This window comes from Tetrao urogallus (assembly GCF_951394365.1).
Source record: "Tetrao urogallus genome assembly, chromosome: 11".
In the NCBI taxonomy this organism is placed as follows: Eukaryota; Metazoa; Chordata; class Aves; order Galliformes; family Phasianidae; genus Tetrao; species Tetrao urogallus.
In genome coordinates this window covers 7,963,197-7,981,488 of record NC_136824.1, presented here as the reverse complement: position 1 = coordinate 7,981,488, position 18,292 = coordinate 7,963,197, and the positions used below count along the sequence as shown (strand labels likewise).

General features: G+C 39.8%; 1 protein-coding gene across 1 annotated transcript in view; it reads right to left on the bottom strand.

Annotated features, from left to right (window-relative positions):
* The window catches only part of ARNT2 (aryl hydrocarbon receptor nuclear translocator 2), a gene marked incomplete at both ends in the record, with an annotated part of 88,207 nt that overhangs the window by 46,384 nt on the left and 23,531 nt on the right, over positions 1-18,292 (bottom strand). Inside the window, 3 exons of the mRNA XM_079540927.1 lie at positions 9,045-9,258; positions 10,850-11,063; positions 16,640-16,687. Of these exons, the coding sequence (XP_079397053.1) occupies positions 9,045-9,258; positions 10,850-11,063; positions 16,640-16,687 (476 nt within the window). The remainder of the gene's footprint in view (positions 1-9,044; positions 9,259-10,849; positions 11,064-16,639; positions 16,688-18,292) is intronic.

Below are 18,292 nucleotides of genomic sequence, written 5' to 3'. Positions count from 1 at the left end.
AAATCATCATGCTTAGGCCTGCCAGTGACCCAAGATACAAAGTTCCTCAAAAGACAAAGCAGACTTCCTACAGTTAGAAAAAGCGTCTAAAACCCCAGCACCAGTTACCCCAACCATTAGCAGAGGCATCCAAACTAATTCTAAAAACATAATTTATTCTTTTACCATTCACAGCTACACAATAAACACATAAAGCTTGTAAGTAGTTTTTAAATTAAACAATGTCTCACTTGAATGCTCAGCAGAAAGCCCTACTCAAACACACTTAGCCAAAAAAGCTTCAGCTTCTTGCATTCTGAGTGACTTGTACTTCATTATCAAAGTCAAATAACTAGAATATATGCTGTATTAGTAAAAATTAGTATAATCTAGCTCTAAAATTAGGTTAAGGGCAGTTCCATGAGTCAGTGGCATATGATGGAACAGTCCATTGAAGGAAATAAATGATGAAAGCTGGATGACTTTGTGAGACATCTGCTGTGGATGGAACTAAATTTAAACAAAAGGAGAGTAAGAGAGCAGGAGGAAAACAAAAGGCACAGGGAAGCTGCAGGCTATTCCTTTAGTTCAATTAAAACAAGGCTTATGTGACAAAATATTATTACACATTTTATCTTTTTGAAAATACAGAACATGAGTTGCATGAGTTCCCATGCTACGAAAACAGACAGGAGTATGTTCAGTGATCTAAGTGCAGATCTAAGGCATTACAGTAAAACAGACCCTAGGACCGTGGAATTGTAGAATCATTAAGGTGGGAATAGACCACTAAGATCACCCAGTCCAACTGTCAAACCATCCCCACCATGCTTACTAAACCACGTCCCTCAGAGCCACATCTCCATGGTTTCTGAATACTTCCAGGGACAGCACCTTCACCACCTCCCAGGGAATCAAACTACAGAATGCTGTCAGTGGGCCACATCACTGTGCTAGCTGTGTGCAAACGTATGGAAGGATTTCCCTCCCCATAGCAGGACAGTGAAGGCAAGTGGTGCCATGGTCCCAGCAAGCTGGTGGGAAAGGGAAAAGAACATGGAAGTCCAACCACTGCTGTTCCTTTGCTATGAAGTAGGAGAGCTTGAGGTAAGAGGGAAAGATGCCAGCAGCGTGGGTAAGGCAGTTACTCTCTGCTTAAAGCTTGTGGTCGAAGATTCTCTTTGAGGCAATGCTCCTCTCTAAGCTGGGACTCATCACACAATAATAAAATATTGTAGTGCATTGTATTAGCTTAATTGAGGCAGCACAGCAGAGAAATTAGCCTGAAGGAAAAGCTGGCTCTCCACAGGGCAGATGTTAAGGACAGTACTGTACCCTTCCAGCACGTGGGGACTGTCCACTGAGGCATCCAAGATTTACAGTGGGCTGCAAGAGGCGCACTCAGATTGCCTTAGTGGCAATGTGCTAAGCTGCACATCTCGGTGAGGTATCTGTAATGCACTAGGCTTTTTCAAAAGCAGGAAAATCGCTAACTCCATATATTTCATCATAACAAAACAGAGCAGGCTGAATAAATATTTGAACATTCAAAAAGAAACCAAAAACCTTAAAACCCAGCAACTGAAAACAATCCAGTCAAACATCTGTGATAACAGACCTAAATACATGGCAGTTTTCAATTGAGAAACTCATGGTGAGGACTAAAGAGAAATAAAAACCACAAAACCCACTTGCACATGCATGCCCAAGCACCTGAAAATCCACCCTAAAAGTATTTCCTAATGCTATTCAGGTGTAAGACATCTGTCTCAGAATACTACCTTCCTTATTTGTATTGTAGAAACAGGTACTAACTGCTTTAAACAAGCATTAAAATTAGCAAAGTCGTTTTTAAAATTCAATTTACCATCACTAGTCTTCCCTCCAGCACTATCCACCCAATCTGAGTGCCTCAGCAGCAGGGAGACCACTGGGTCACAGTGTTTGTGTAGGAGTTGCTTTATGAACTGTTTTATGCATAGCTAGCTTCTCCCAACCTTTGGGATTTTTTTTCTTCCCCCCCCAAAACACCCCCAGAGACCAAAGCAAAACAAAATTCTCTTGGAATAAGTTAGTGAGATTAAATGTACCATACATTTAAAATATGATCATATAAAAGTAACTATTTTTGAAAGCTGACTCGGTTCTTCTGTTTCTGTGGTATTGTCTAGTGTGTCAAAGGGTAGGAACGGCCCCTGAAGTCCTCTTTTTATCACATGATTAACAAAAAACCCAAATTCTGGACTCTGCTTTACCCCTGCAAGACCCCGCAACCACAGGCACTGCTCACAGCCACAACCGAATGAAGGATTTTTTTACATTCACTTCAACTGAAAAACACGGCAATGCATTGGAAAGGAAACATTAAGTCTCATACAACTACTGTTATGCACAGGATGTTTAAAACTTTCCTTGTTTTCCTTCTGGACGCCAGCAGGTTCACAGGTTCAAACAAACCTCATTTACCCACTAAGCTGGCAAACTGCAGTAGATCAAATCAAACATCAACAGAAGAGAAGCTGGAAATACAGCGAGAGGCACTGGGCATCACTTTCAGCCACATCAGTGGGATATTCAAGATGTACATGCTGTACATGCACAGCATGCTTGTTTCCTGTTCCTAAGCATCTACCGTACCAAGTCATCTGCCTGCTAACAGAATGGAAAGCAAACACTCACTTCCTTCATCCCATATGTAAAAATCAGATGAACTAAAGACTAAAGCCCAACATCCACTCATTCCTGTGCATGACACTGCCAAGTTCCAATGCCATCACTGGCTGGCACGCTTTGACCTTCTTGCTACCAGAACAAAAAGTCCACAAAGTTGTGATCAGATGTTTTTCTGCGGAAAAATGGCACAGCAGTGGGCTGGTATGAATGGAAAGTCTTACATGTGAAACATCTTCATTCTCTGCAATGCCGGTGGGACCACATAACTTCACTGAAAAACAGGTATCACATGGAGATTTGGTAGCTGCCTGCAGCGAGCAGAATTGTTTACAAGTTTTAAATACGAGAAGATTCCTTGCCAGAACTCTCTCTTTCTACAGTAAAACCAGACTCAAATGTGAAATACTCAGTTCACATGAACCAGTCATACATTCCACACATGACCATGTCGGTATGCTCCAGGAATTCACATACTGAAAAAGCAGATAGACAATGCAAGAGCTTCTTTTCCAAAGATATCTGTTCCCTTCCCCTGCAGGTGCAGTAATTCTGGCACAGCCCTCTCAGGCTTCTACCCTTCCATGGAATAAAGTGGGTGTGTGGGGGTGGGGGTGGATGGACGGCTGGAAAAATCCCATAAAATATTAAGCATCAAGGTTCAAGAAGTCCTGCAGAGAACAACTTCAGGACATCTCATGCCATGTACACGGAAACTTTCTCTCCTCTTCTTCTACCTATCTGCTGTCCTGCATGTTATTCACTCGATGGCCATTTCTCTTCCTCCTGCTGGTTGTTACGTTTCAAGGACCTTAAGTGAAAATATCTGATGATGGAACCACTGTTTTATCCCAGAATGAGAGACATATGTAGTTATTAATTCCCTCTAAACACACAAAAAAAATAATACAACTCACTCCCTACCTGTCTGGACGCTTGCGGTCTTACTAGTTCAGTCATGCTGTGCTAAAATGTTAAAATCTTAGTACTGAGGTCTGGTTTTAATTCTCTGTACTCTGCCTTCATAAGCTGCTGGGCTGGGCACATTTCAGAGGCAGATGGTTGTTTAGAGTTCACACACACAAGAGAAATCACAGAAGTAAAAATAAATAACTAAATAAACTGCTGCCAGTTGAAACAGCCCTCTACAGGCAGAGTGCCCTTCTGATGCATAAACCTCTGACAAATGTACTCTTCAGATGCAAAGTCCAAAGAATAAACTCCCAAACAAGTTTTACTACCACTCTTAATTTTGGCAAGTGCCTCAACGAGGACACATTTATCTGAACAAAAGGGAAATTTTCTTTTTCAAGGAGTGTTAACAGCTCCGATTAGAAAAACATCCATTTTTGGCAAGTATCTTAATTTCCACAAAGCACAGAAAGATGACAGGGAAAATCTATCAGAACACAGAGTTTATCTTTTGGTATAAACTTTTAGGCACTGATACCTCTAATAGATACAGACATATTTTAAATAAATGGATGGACCTGATTTTCAAAAACCGATTTGGAGAAGCTCTTTAGTTTGCTAATACATGGCAGAAGTCATCCCATTCATCAAATGTTTTGATAATGCATTACTTTCTCATTAATCACGAGTTTTACTGTCACTGTTGATAATGATATTTAAGGCATAATGGCATTTTGTTTGCCAGAGTTGAGTTTCTGGGCATGCTTCAAGTGAGTTATTGAATCCCTTGAAAGAATTTTGCATGCAAAGCCAAGTAAGAATTTCATCCAACTCTTCTTTGTATCATCTGGATTTTCATTAATTTGAGTCAGAGTTCAAAATACTGACCATGCATCAAAACCATGTTTGCATTCATAGGCTACCAGTGCGTGTGGAAATAAATCTCCTTCTCAAGAAAGAACAAGTGGAAATCAGACTTGGAAAGCTGACATGGAGGTACAAGACAACTCATAGCACAAGAAATCCTGTGCTGAATTTCAGGAAATGCATCTGTTGTAAAGAGAAGTTGTTCCTGATCTTGTCTCCCATATGGTTATTTACTGTTAATTGAGCATTTCCCATCTGTTCAGTGCTCTAGAAAGCTTCGCTTTGCTTCTCCACTGGTCTCTGGCATTATCCTCTTTCGAGTTTAATACTGTTTTTTTCTTTTTTACAATTTGGCTCCTACCTACACCATTAGGTTTTTGTGGCTCCATGCACGAACTGGGCTCACTAAAAAGCTCTCCAGCTAGACAGAAAACTGCATTTGCTGAGACCACCACTAGGAGAATAAGTGTTACTTGAAGGTTCTAGAGACAGGGTCCTCAATCCAATCCTCTGTTCAACTAATTTGGACTCATACTTCCACAGTACTCATGAATCATTGCAAACTGTCACACAATGGTCTTCTCTTCTAAAATAATACCTATCAGCTTAATTTTTGCTGTGTTCTGTCACCATTTCCATCATAAAATTCTACTTTTTTGTACTTATAAAATATGGCAATAAAATATTATGCCAAGACTAAACTTGGCACAGAGGTCCTGTCCAGAAGTAACCTCAATCTTTTTCAGTTAGCAACTGAACTGACTTAAACACTTTTAAATCACTTGAAAAATGGAAGTTGTGGAGGTTCTGGTTTTCATTGTCACAGGTACACAGTTTCAGCATCCCTTTGCTACCCAGCCACACTGCTGAGCATGAGTGTCCTGAGCAGGCCTTGTGCAGTACTTCCTTAGTTCAGTTTTTGGGGAATAAATGGAATGGAGGTATTTTTCAGAAGTCGTCTTTCTTACTATTTTACTCAAAGTTCTATGTTCTGTGCCATCAGAGAGTTTTTTTTTGTTTGTTTGTTTTTTGCAGCAGTTTAGAAGCTCCTGCTTGCACTGGGACTCTGCTATGCTGTGCATTACTCACTCAGTTCACAACCCCAAGCCCTGAACCTGCGTCCTTACCCCAACATCTATCAGTTTCATCAGTGAATCTTGATAACAAAGATGTCTTTGTGAATGGATCCTACTGTTGGTTTTATTTTGTGTATGTTTAAAGTGATTTGCTCTTCCCAGATGCAGGTTTCCAGGAACAAAAAGGGAAAATACATTATTACTTGGAATATCTAGCCCATTCTGATGAATCACATCCATAACACAAACAAGCTTCCTGGGAAGACTGTTTGTTGCTGTCAAGTCTCAGCTGCTGCTGTCTTTTCTAGAGCATTTCAAACCATACACACACACCACAGTTCAGCTTTCCCTTTGCTACAATGTGTTAGCAATTAATGTACAATAAACAAGCAGACAACTGTTCCATTTCCAGGGAATAAAATCTCCAAGGAAAGAAAATGGAATAGAAACTATCCATCCTTCCCCATATCCTGAGAGTTAAAAATAGAGAAAGCAATTAACTCCACAAAGACATCACGGTTTTAAGCCCATAGTTAAACAGCCACTTCAGTTTGGCATATGCTTTTACTGCTCCTGAAGTCCTGTCCTCTCCTGATCTGTAACTATTCCCTGCTTCTCCTTTGTGCTAGCACAGAGTTCAAGCAACCCCAAGATAAGGCAAGCCAAAGAACTCTCAACTACAAACAAGGTGGTTTTTTTTTTTCCGCTTAGGCTAGCTTTCAGCTGGGCTGGCCCCTTTATCTGGTACTACAGTGAGTCATGGCAAATGCCAAAATATTAGTGGGTGAAATGAGGTGAGCATTGCATAAGCTGGTACGACTGCCAAAGAAACGCTCATGCAACCACAGTCCTGGTCTTATTCCTGAGGGTAGAAATGTGAGAGGAAAACTGCTTTCTCCATCAGCTTTTCTCTCTCTTCCCTCTGGCAATGGCAGCCTCACAAGTTCTTGGGGTCTGGAGCATTTTATACATGACATGACTGCTAGGAGGTGCTGGGAAAACCCCAGAAGTGCACTGATAATGATCACCGCTGATAACAAGTACAGTCAGAGGACACTGCTCTGATCTGGTGCAAATGAAGGCTCTCCTTTGTCAGCATGTTGTCATTAGTTCCTCAGTTTGAGGGCTCAAGGAGGGAGGCTACAGTGTTGAGAAAACAAACCCTGAGAAGGTGAGGAAGAGAGTAAAATTAAAAATCTTAGCACTTCATTACTCTTTCACCAGAAAATCTCTTCTTCTAAGTAGCCCCTGTATTCAACTGCCAGAGGCCACTAAACAATGTGGTTTTTCCTGCTGCCTGTGGTGAACTCCACTTTGGGAAGGAAAATAAATAAGTAAATAAAGAAAGAAATAAAACTTATGGCTGGCTGCCTTGCAGTTTACAGCTCCCTAAAGTCTGCATTGGCCTTTGTTCTTCATGAAACGTAACTTTTGAAAGCCTAGAGAGACTTCAGGCTGCCCAATTGGTTTGGTAAACATTGACTTAGAAGAAGAGCATTTGCCTACTTCACTTGCTCCTAAAAATCACTAAGGCACTCATTATTTCTGTTCACTACAGTTTATTCCTACCTGTTACAATGCTGTTACTCTGAGTATGGCTTGTGTCACAGGAAGGAAAGTGGAACTGATTGAACAGACTCTGGAATGACCTTGCTCTCAAAAAGGTATCTCGAGGAGTGAGTGATGCTCCTGACATGCTATTTAAAAGAAAACTGATGCTTAGCTAACAGTCCATAAAGAGAAGTGCTGCTCCTGTTTAATGGTATTTCCCAGGGTCAATACTTGCAGTGCACAAGTAACCACAGTAACTTTGCACAGGAAAACTTGTACAATATCTCTGTATAGTTAGGATAAATTGTGAACTGTTCTTCCCTGCACATGCTCGAAAAGGCTGTAGTTACACAAAACACCAGTCTCTAAAAAGTTATCTTTCTACACCCAGCTGGACTTCACACCTTTAAGAGTGCAGATAAGCAGGCCGCCCTGGCTCTAAACTGGCTGTTTCTCTCACACTGGGAAAACGTTTGCTGCCCTGTGCAGTTGATTTAAAAGAATTCTGTGGCAATCTGACAACTCCAAAAGACTCAGACAGGAAAAAAAGGATTTAGCTCTACAAATACCATTATTTGAACTTCTCTTTCCACTGGCTAAAGATGAGTTCAGTGTAAAAAGAAAAGAAAAATGAAAGAAACACAGACTTGGACTTTCAGAACTGCTCAGCATTTCTCTAGTCCTGCTTTAGTTTATGCAGCTTATGCCCACTAACCATCAGAACACTTCTGGAAGTCTAAGCGCGACTGTTCAACTGGGTTCTAAATTACTTCTTAGAGGAAAATGGTAACGTGCATTATAATGTGTAACATGCTATATAGTAAAAACAGTGACTGTGCTCTTTTGCAGATCTCACATATACATTTTAAAGTGGTACAGAACTCAGCTGTTTTGTTCTGCACAGGTTCCCCTAATCATTTGTTTGGTTTTGATCCATCTGGATTTTTACCACAGAATTTTGCTTTGAGTTTTCAATATGAATAGAGGAAACCTCTGCCAAAACCACATCATATTCAAACCACAGGAAGCCATGAATTTGGCACTGCTTTAACATGGAAGCTGTAAACAGCATGCAGGTTCACTCAAAACTGGTTCACTGTCCTTTGAGTTATGAAACAACAAAACTTCCAGCAAGCCAGGTCAGAAGTCTGAACTACTACAGCAAGCAGAAACTATGTGTCTTTAACATTGATCAGGATTTGGTTATACGTAATGTTCTCCCAGTTGTAGTTGTTTTCTTTTTTCTTTTAGCTATAAACACATTATATGGAAGAATAAAAAGAGATGCTGAGCTTTCCCTTTTCCAATTTTGAGTTAAAACAGGATTTAGTTACTTCTCATAGCTCTGACATATGCATATTCTATTAAAGAGAGGATAGTTCCCTACTGGCAGCCTCAAACATGAATAACTGTAAAAGCCAGAATTATACTACAAGTATAATACAGTTTTCTGTGTTAAATAACACATTGTCAACTGTAGCTAACTTACACCACTGCTACAGGAGCAGAACTCTTGTTTAAAATCCACATCAGACTTCCAGCTGCCAAACACTAGATTTTTTTTTTTCCAGGATTCCCGTTAGAAAACCACAAGGAGCTTTTATGAAAATGGAAAAGTCTGGAGGATGATTTTTGCCTTCAAAATAAACACTGCCATAAAGAAATACACATTTGTAAAGAAGTCACAAGTTCACAGAGAATGAAGGCAAAACAATCTAGATTTCCAGACGATGCCTGAAAACAATTCAGCTTCCAAACCTACCCAAGCCAGAAGTTTGAAGATAGAGCTATATGAAAGTGATTTGACTCAAGTCAAACAAAATGCAGTAATACAAAAGATGACTTATATTACTTCAGTGCCTGCAGGAAAAAGGTATTCTAATCTCACTGAACTCCATTTTTAAGAGATTTGTAAAACAGTTGTTTGAACGGCAGAAAACCTCAGCAGGGATCTGTAATACAACAAACCATGCTTTGGACAAATCTGACCTGTCATAGAGTTTTCAGATGTACACAGCTGCTCCCGTAGCTTTTCCACATCGTCTGGGTGAACCTGCTCATATAATGTGCTGCCAAACCATTCGGACTGCGGCTGGTTGAGCACAGGAGTCACTGAGTCCGATACGTAGATGACTCTCCCAGTCTCTGCTGCAACCACAAACAGGAACCCATCTGCAGCCTCCAGGATAAGATGTTTCAGTTCCTTCCAAGGAAGGGATTTGATTAGAAGGACAGCATGAAAAAGAAATTAAATAACACATCTGCCAGTGCCAAAGAATATTATTTTTTAGAGACTTTAGTAGATGATCAAAACACTGGGAGAAGTTTTCTTTGCAGTACTGAAATAACGGCACGTTCAAGTTTGCAGTAAGACATAAACCGACCTTAATAACAACCAAAATTTTGTTTTCCTTTATTGCCTTTCAACAGGTGATCTCAATTCACATTAGGAAAATTAACTAAGTAAAACTTGCTGCATGTTGCACGATTGGTATCTAGTATTAAAAAAATAAAAATAAAAGTAATTTAAAAGTACTGAGGAAATTAAGGACTATAACTCATATGGCAGTTTCATCCTTTAATTACATGTCCTGGATAATTTAATTGGAAAGAAATGAACAAGCTCTCTTGTCAGTTTTTGTGGATTTTTTCCCCCTCAGGATAAGCTCTGTTTGTAAATTAAACAGTCACTGGATGGGAGACAGAAACTGTAACATGGGCAAGGATAGGAATCCTCAGCCTCCTCTCCCCTTAGGATGTTTGAGCATAAGAAAGTTGCATCATTTCTTGCTTTCCTTTTCCAATCTGTCCTTCACTTTCAGATACCTACTTGGTCTAGACACTCAACAGCTTGACATGCATATGCAAACGGCTGCATGCATCATGAGAACATGCTACCCTTGGTTAACAGAGCTTGAAAACTTCTCTTGTGAAATGATGACAACTATTACTCCAATTCATAGAAAACAAGCTTCACAGCTCTTGCTTGGTGGTTGTTGTGAATGCAAGGGCTTGCTAAGATAGAGCAGTGAGTTACTGCATCTGGAATTCAGACAAAGCTTTGGATAATCCATATCCCAATTCAGGTAAGAGAGCGAGCAAGTGGCAGATACTACCTGGTAAGGTGAGGATTATAACCTGATGAATTCTGCTAAGGCCCCCAAAGAATGAATAACACATCAATACTTATCAGCCTGAAGACTACTGCTGGCTTAAACTTTTTTATCAGAAAGAAAGCACACCAATTCTGAACATATTCTAAATAAAAAACTCACTGCTGCACTATTCAAAGGATAATGAGACCTGCTATGAATATATTATTAACAAATATTAAATTCTGTCATTCTTCAAAGTTCAAAAAAAATTGCAATGTTAAGCAAGCAAGGTGTCGTACCAAAAAGCAGTTGAATGGCACAGCACCTCCAGAGGCACACTTTAGGAAAGCCAAAATAAGTAGAGATGTGAATACTGAGAAGTCAGCAGCAGCTGCTGTTTCTCTAACAGAAAAAAAAGTACTGCCTCTAGCCATAACTTACACATGTAAGTACTTAAATTGTTCAGACCACAAAAATGCACATTACACCCATAGGACTTCACAAACAGTGAAGATTGTAGGAATTTCCAGTGCATTCAGTCAAACACAGTTTTTCTTCAAGTACTGGGTGCACCTTCCCTCTTGCACTAAAAATGTAACCAGTAAAGTACCCCAGATATTACAGATGGGATCCATCACAGCCCAGTTCAGCTGTCTAGAACTCCTTACAGAACAAACAGACATTTGTGAAAAGATCTACCTGCTCCGTAAGAAACGATGGCTTGTAAGCTCCATCGGTAGATTTGTTCCCAGTGCCCCTCATTGATTTCATGTGTGAAACAGCCATCCGAAGGATTGTCAGCTTGTCAGGCTTACGAGCCAACGCGCTACACGTGGGCACCATGTCAGACAGCTCCGTGATGTACTGCGTCATCTTATTTCTTCTGCGTCTCTCAATCTCACTGTGATTCTCCCTGATCGTTTAGAGAAACACCAAACCAACAGAAAAGCAGACATAATCAGTGTGAGATTTTCAAATGGAGGTAAGAGATCGTAATACTTTACACTTGTTTTGTAGTTACCATGTCAGGAGAGGAAAGTGCTTTACAAAGCTGAGCATTGCTATCTCTCAGTTTATAGCCAGAAAATCCAGGCCACAGAAGGACGATTTGCCTACAGCTGTGGAAGAACTCAAATTTCTATCCTGTTGGTTCCTGTTTAATTTCCTTTTGTTTAAGGACAAATAATAGAAGTGGAAAGATTTGAGGTACACCTGCCAACTCCTGCCAAAGTCCTGAATTTGCTGAAGTTGTGATGCACCACACACCTTCCAGACCTTGCTCAAGGTGTTGGCTATGCTTACAGGAGGCCTCCTATAGAGGAAAGCTCTCACTAGTAACTGGATCACATCTCATTATGTAGGGAAAAAAACCCTGTGTCCCAGCTGAAAACACCCACTTAATGACGACAAAGATCTCCATGTCCTCTAATGCTGTGTGCCAAGTCCAGCCTCCCAGTACAAGGCCTCACACTTGCAGGGAAACGCTGTAGGATCAGACTGCAGAACTGAGACCATATATGGTGTAACACTACTTTAAATAAATAAGTATATATATAAAAGAAATACACAAGACAGCAAGTAAACATCTGGCTCATCAGACATAGGTCAGAATTGAAGACAAAAACAAACTAACACAGCAGGGAAGTAACAGTGACAGTAGTTGATGCTGCCCCGCTACAGGCTGAGCTCCGATGTTCTCATCCTTTATAGAAAACATATGACTGAGTTGGTGAGCCAACTGAGAATTCTCAAAACTGACAGTCACCAAAGCCTGCCAGAATTGAAGATCTCAGAGTTCAGTTTTCTCTTACTGTAAGTCACCACTGTCTGATTGCTATCAAGGAATTACACCAGTACATACAACTGAGAGAGATGGTCCAAAGAGACCTACAATTCTTCAGTGCCTAGCACTTATTTTTCACATACTGTACCTGTCAGATGGCAGCTAAATACAAGTATACAACAGGTATGTGATGCTTCAGATGTCAAAGCAGCATCTTCCACTGATTTCAATGAGCTCTGCATGGCTTTTTCTTGTGGGATCTCTGGCTGATCCAACAAGATGACATGGTGATCACATGGAGAGTCCACCAGCACTGATCAGTATGATAACACAACTTTAAAAGAAATTCCAGCATTCTTTGAAATTAAACGTTATGAAGAATGATCATGAAAGGCTTGGCACATTTTGCAATAACTTTGATAATAGAGCCTTTTCTTAAAATGAGAAGAAAAATCCAAGCTGTAGTATGCTGCTTTCCGAAATAAAGGAATGCATGGGCTTGCCCTACTTTACAGCATATAACCTCCTTCCTGCACATACCAGTGTTCCATGCAAGAGGCACTTTCTACAGGAATGCTATGTGTTAGGGCTACATGCAGTTACTATTCCCACTGATGCCTACACTACTACACCAATACTCATGAAATCAAGGAATGTATGCCCGCAGTGACTGGCCTCTGTGTTTTAGTAAATTACATACAGTCCTTTGTAAAGGAAAAGGTCACTACTGATTTAGCTATTTATTACAACTTAATAATGAAACTTTCCACTTCAAAGGGCTGACACAGAGCCTTTGCGTGGTCTGTACATCTGTGGGAGAGAACAGAGCCTGTGAGAGCTGGACTGTATGCACACAAAAGCAGAACATCTTGTGTGACAATGTGCATGTACGTAACAGCATGTGTGTACAACTTGGCATACATATGCAGATAAATAGGGGCAAAAGAAAGAAAAATGCATTTTTACATGATGAAAGCTTGATCTAAGTTCAGCATTTTCACAGAAATGGTAACTGAGAGACAAAAAACACAAACACTCAACACATATTTTACATTTACAAATATATATTCCCCTATCTGCCACTAAATTATCTTGATACTCCCAATCAATTATAAACAACTATTGTAAAGAATAAACACACAGCAAAAGAGAAGAAAAGTAAGAATATTCAATAGTCCATTTTATTTATGATCATGAAAAGTAATAGCACGTTAACCAATTGGCTATGAAAGGGATCAACCAAACAAAGCTCTGAAAGTTTCCTGAAGCTAGCTCAAACTTAAACTCCTAAAAGACAGATCGTGTTCCTTTTCCAAAAGGGCCTGCCCATGGAACCCTGGCATTCATAAGCATGCATTCACTATGATGTCCTAATTCTGTAATTTCTAACTTTGTTTTTGCATGGAAGTTTTGGAGGAACATTACATTGTGAGAGATTGTGGGAGCTGATTCAAACCCACTAAGGTCCAAGGTTAGTGTTGCTGACTTCAAGAATTCTTAGATCAGCCAGCCCTTTCTACTTTTGATCAGTCAGAAGGGCATCATAGAAAACAAAAATGGGAAAAAAATCACTTTCGATTTTCCTTCTTTGTTCCTGGCTATCCTTTTCGTTTCAGCAGTACTTTGATCATCTTCCCATCTAGAAACAAAATAACCAGCTCTCTAAGCTAAGGCACACATACTGAGATGTTCTGGATATGACCATTCCCTTCTTTTCTCTCAGCAGGAGACCTCTCAGGAACATGCCTACCTTGCAAACTTTTCCTTATCACCAGATATTTGATCACCATCATACCTATAAACAAAAGACAGTAAGTAAATTCACAAGGGTTATACATTTAGGAAAGTCAACACGCAGCAAAAAGCAAAGAGGTTCACAACTGCAAACTATTACAAAAAACAGCAAGAAAAATGAGGGCATGAAAATGATAAAGCAAAGAAACTATGGAGCTCAATGGAACTTCCAAGCCACGCCAATTCAAAAACTTCCTTTGTACATTTAAAAAAAAGATGCATTTCATTGGATTTATGCAAACACTAACATACACTCATCACTTGGGAAACTTCACAACCAGCACCGTAACAGAAAACACCACTGAGCTTCTACCGACAGCAGCCCATGAAATATTCATTGCTATGTTGGAAGTGAAAGAGAGTTATCTTTTCCAGATTGCAACCACAACTCAGCAGAGGGCACTGATGGTCTACAGATAACACGGCAGGGCAGAGAGACAAACACTTAAGTGCAGTGCATTATACAGAGATGCCTTCAGAAAAAAAAGCTCTAGTAGGTATCTACACTGTACCACTCGTTGGAAAGACTGGCAAAAGCTGGGCAGGCATGAAACTGCTGGGTGAACAGAAGTGAAATTATAACTGCTTAGATCCCTAAAAGTAAGCAGACACCTCATCCCTTTCTGAATTAACAGAAGTCTGATGCCTAAACAGATACTTGCAGCAAATCAATGAGGATATCCAGATCCATGGGACATCAGCCCCATTGATTAAACCTTCAGTCTTTCTGATGTGTTGTCCAGAGACAGGCAGCAATGTGACATTTCATTGAAAAATAATATGTTCCTCATATACTTTTCCTATGAAAGGCATCAAGCCTTTGAAATTAAGTTTGCTAAAGAAGTTACAAAGACATATTTTTGCACCTAGAAAACCATATTTAGAGAAATCAAAACTCTTACTCCAAAACAGAATATGTAAGTTCTTTAAAACACAAAAATAAAACAAAATAAGTAAAAGGCTTTTTTAGAATTGAGACTATTACTACTTCAACAGCAAAGTCAGATATTCTATCAGAATTACACCTTTCTAAAACAATGTAACTTACTGCTAAAGAGAGCCTATGGAGCTTCCACACATTACCTGATAAGTAAAGATGGTGTAAGAAAGCATCTTTTCTGTTCTAAAATACTAATTATTTTCCTTTTTTTCCTTCACAAATGAGTTGAAAGTAGTTTTAAGTAGTCAAAACATACAAAATCTTCTATGAGACTTATTTTTCTTCCTCATTAAATCTCATTCACACTCTCATGCCAAAGCATAAGCGAGACTTGAGCTGCACTCCTTTCTGCATTACATTTAGCACTAGCAGCCTCAAAACATTCAAGTGAAAAGTCACTTTCTTCCACTTGACTCTGCCCAGAGAGCATACAGTGCTCTACAAAGTTTAAACAAAAAAACAGATTCAGTGAGGAATTGCCATATGCCATTAGGTGAGAAGTAACATGCATCTTCATGTGCCCATGACAAGCCATGCAGATACCTGAGCTGGCTGGGAACTCCCTGAGAAGTAAGGTGTGTTAACCCACATGGAGCACCATGCTAACACCACTACCTACAGAGCTGCCCTAGCTTGCAGTTTGCCTGCTCACCCTCATCTGGCTGGTTGCTCAAGATGCTGCTGCTTCCACTAATCTTTTCTCCTTTCCAGCCCCACAGCTGACCTCTCTGAGTGGATCCTTCCTGCGGTACTCCATCTCTGCACTGTTCTTCAATACCTTCTCCAAAATCCATCTGGGATTTCTACAGCGTTTAAGATTTAAAAAATCACATTTTGATCTAGCATCTAAAATCTGAGACGTAGCACAGCACATCATACTTCTGCAAAAAAAATTATGGAACTACTGGCTCTCCCCCCCAAATTTTCAAAGGCTGAAGTCAGGGCAGAGCCAGACAAAAGTGTGTGTAGCACTGTGTCTAGAAACCCTGATGCTTGTACAGGCACAAATTAGGCCTTATTGGTCGTGAATCGGCAGCAGGCATCTTCTAGAAAGTGTTATGACTAGCCCTCAGACCATCAGTTTTAGTACCACAGGCTGGAACATGCTTTCAGGAAATGATAACAGCTGAACATGAGCGCTGCTGGTCCCATCCACAAGGTTACGCTATGGTGTTACAGCACATCTTCAGCATACTTTTCTTTCAGACTGGCTAGGATGATAATGTTAAAACCCTACAGTGACAGCTGTGCTTGAATATGTCTGCAGCTATATAGCTGCAATTACAATTTGAGTAATTAGCAGTTATCTGTAGGCCTCAAAGCACCTATTCCAAGAGTAGCCACTTGGTTTCTGATGAAAAAACGCAGATAGTGTGATCAGAACAAAAGGAAAAGTGAAAAATGGCAATGATGCTTTAATGCTTGTTTTTATTTCTAGCATAGAATATTCCATGTAAACTATAATATTAATATTTATTTTGGCAATTTTTACTATCCAGTTACACCTAATGGTACATAATGAGCTTTAATCTAAAAAAAAAAAACAATCCTTGCCTCTAAGATCTGTCATATTGTCTCAGAAAGTAGTTAACATCTGAACTAAGTTCAAAATAAAATTCATTTTCAGTGGCAGAAAGACAACTTCAGCAATGTCAAATAACCAAAATTCATTTACAGCAGCTGAAATACTAAGCCACGTCAAATGAGAAAAATTGCAATTTTTAGCTGCAGATGAAATTATTATGACAAAGCAAACTGTCAGCTTTGCAAGCCAACAGCTACACTGAGCAAATTTCCGCCAGTGTGCCTAACCTGCAGAGGAAGCAGGTAAAAAGCTAACTAGAATTTAAGACAAGCTGTGTGGCTACGGGCTGAAGAAGCTGCCAACAGACTTCAAAATAGCAGCACCGAGAAAGCTGTCTTCCTCCACTGAAGGAGTCAACAATTTGGCCAACTCCTTATGAAGGCTCACCTTGAAAATTTGCTGGGTCCCTCCCCATCTTCATCATCGAAATCCATCCTGTAAAATGAAGATTTCCAAATATGTAATCATGAAATTGGCAATGGTGATATACACATTCAAGCCAGCAGTTCTCAATCTTGTTTAGTTTGTGTTAATTGGAGGTGTTAACGACCGTAGATTCAGTCTCATGCTCTCCAGATCCTCTGAAAGTAGCTCAGGAGGGAGCCAGGAACACGAGGAACACAACTTAACAAACAACAACAAATAAACCCTCACTCTGTTCTGCTCTTCAAAAATCTGCACCACCTGCATTAACAAATAATAGAAAATATTAGACAATAATAATAAACAAGTAATAGAAGATGCAGCTCCTGTGAAGTGGTGATAAGAACTCTCTCTTAGGCCTGATAGAAGCCTTCAGAAATCAGTACAGACTCCACATAAGAACTGAAATTCTGCCTTAAGAATATAAAGTTCTGCAGGTACACACTGTTCTTACCCCTGTTTTAAAGATCACATTGGAGGTAAAGCAGAATGAACTCTGAGCCTCTCTGCTGAGAGGATTACGTACTTTGCCTCTATCGATTTTAACTGTGATACATTCTTTAGCCCTACACAACCACATCTCACAAGAATTGCCAGCCAGCCTGCAGATGGCAATCACATTGCGGTCCTCATCTAGGCCAAACTGAAGTGACCTATGGGTCTACCTAACTTACCTTCCTCGTGTCCAAGACCTCCTTAAGCCAACAGAACGAGCCTCTCCTTGGGCCAAATCCCAGCCATCTAGCTGGGCTGCTCTGGAGCCACAAAAAGCAGGAACCTTTCCTCATTTGTAACACAGTGAGACTGAGAAGATTAACCTCCTGAATTAGCCAACTGCATTACTCTCCTATGTCAGACAGCATGATCATCTCCTTCCTGTTGATGTTAAGTTGCTACAAATTCTGTAGAAATAGTAATGTTTCCAAGCAGTTTACCACCACCTCTACGAAGAGGTGGACAAATAGACATCCCATTAATAACAGAGATGACTTTGGCATTACAACAGACTAAGAACCAGGCCAATATAAAATTTTGAGATATAATTATTGTATTGGTATATTAATTTTAATAAAGAAGTATGTTAGTATGATGGAGACTTGAGCAGCCACATAAAAGTAATTCGTGTAGATTGAAAATCACAGTTCCATTTTATAAAGGGTTTTGTTGAGCTTCTTCACATCCCAAGTTTTCTAACATTTCAGTGTAATAAATTTGATATAATTACCAATTCAACGTCTCTACCACTTCACGTTAACAATAGGTATGTCATATTAACTGCAAAACTCTGCAAAGTGACAACGATATTTATCTCAATATTAAAAAACGTTTCAAATTAAAAATTAAGATTTGTATGCTTAGAGTGTGGGAACAGTGGTGTAAGAACTCTTCATAATTAAATGAACATACAGCAGTATGTGCCCCATCTAGACAGTACAGCCTTGCTTCCTTATTTTGATATCAAAGACAGACTGGTCTATAAAAGATGCATCTGACTCACAACAACCTACGTTCAATCAGGACACAAGCAGCAAATATGTAAAGGAATTGGGAACAGCAGAGTAATATTTTCCAGATGGCAATAGCGGTTATTCGTTGCTAGAGGAAGCAGGGAGAAAA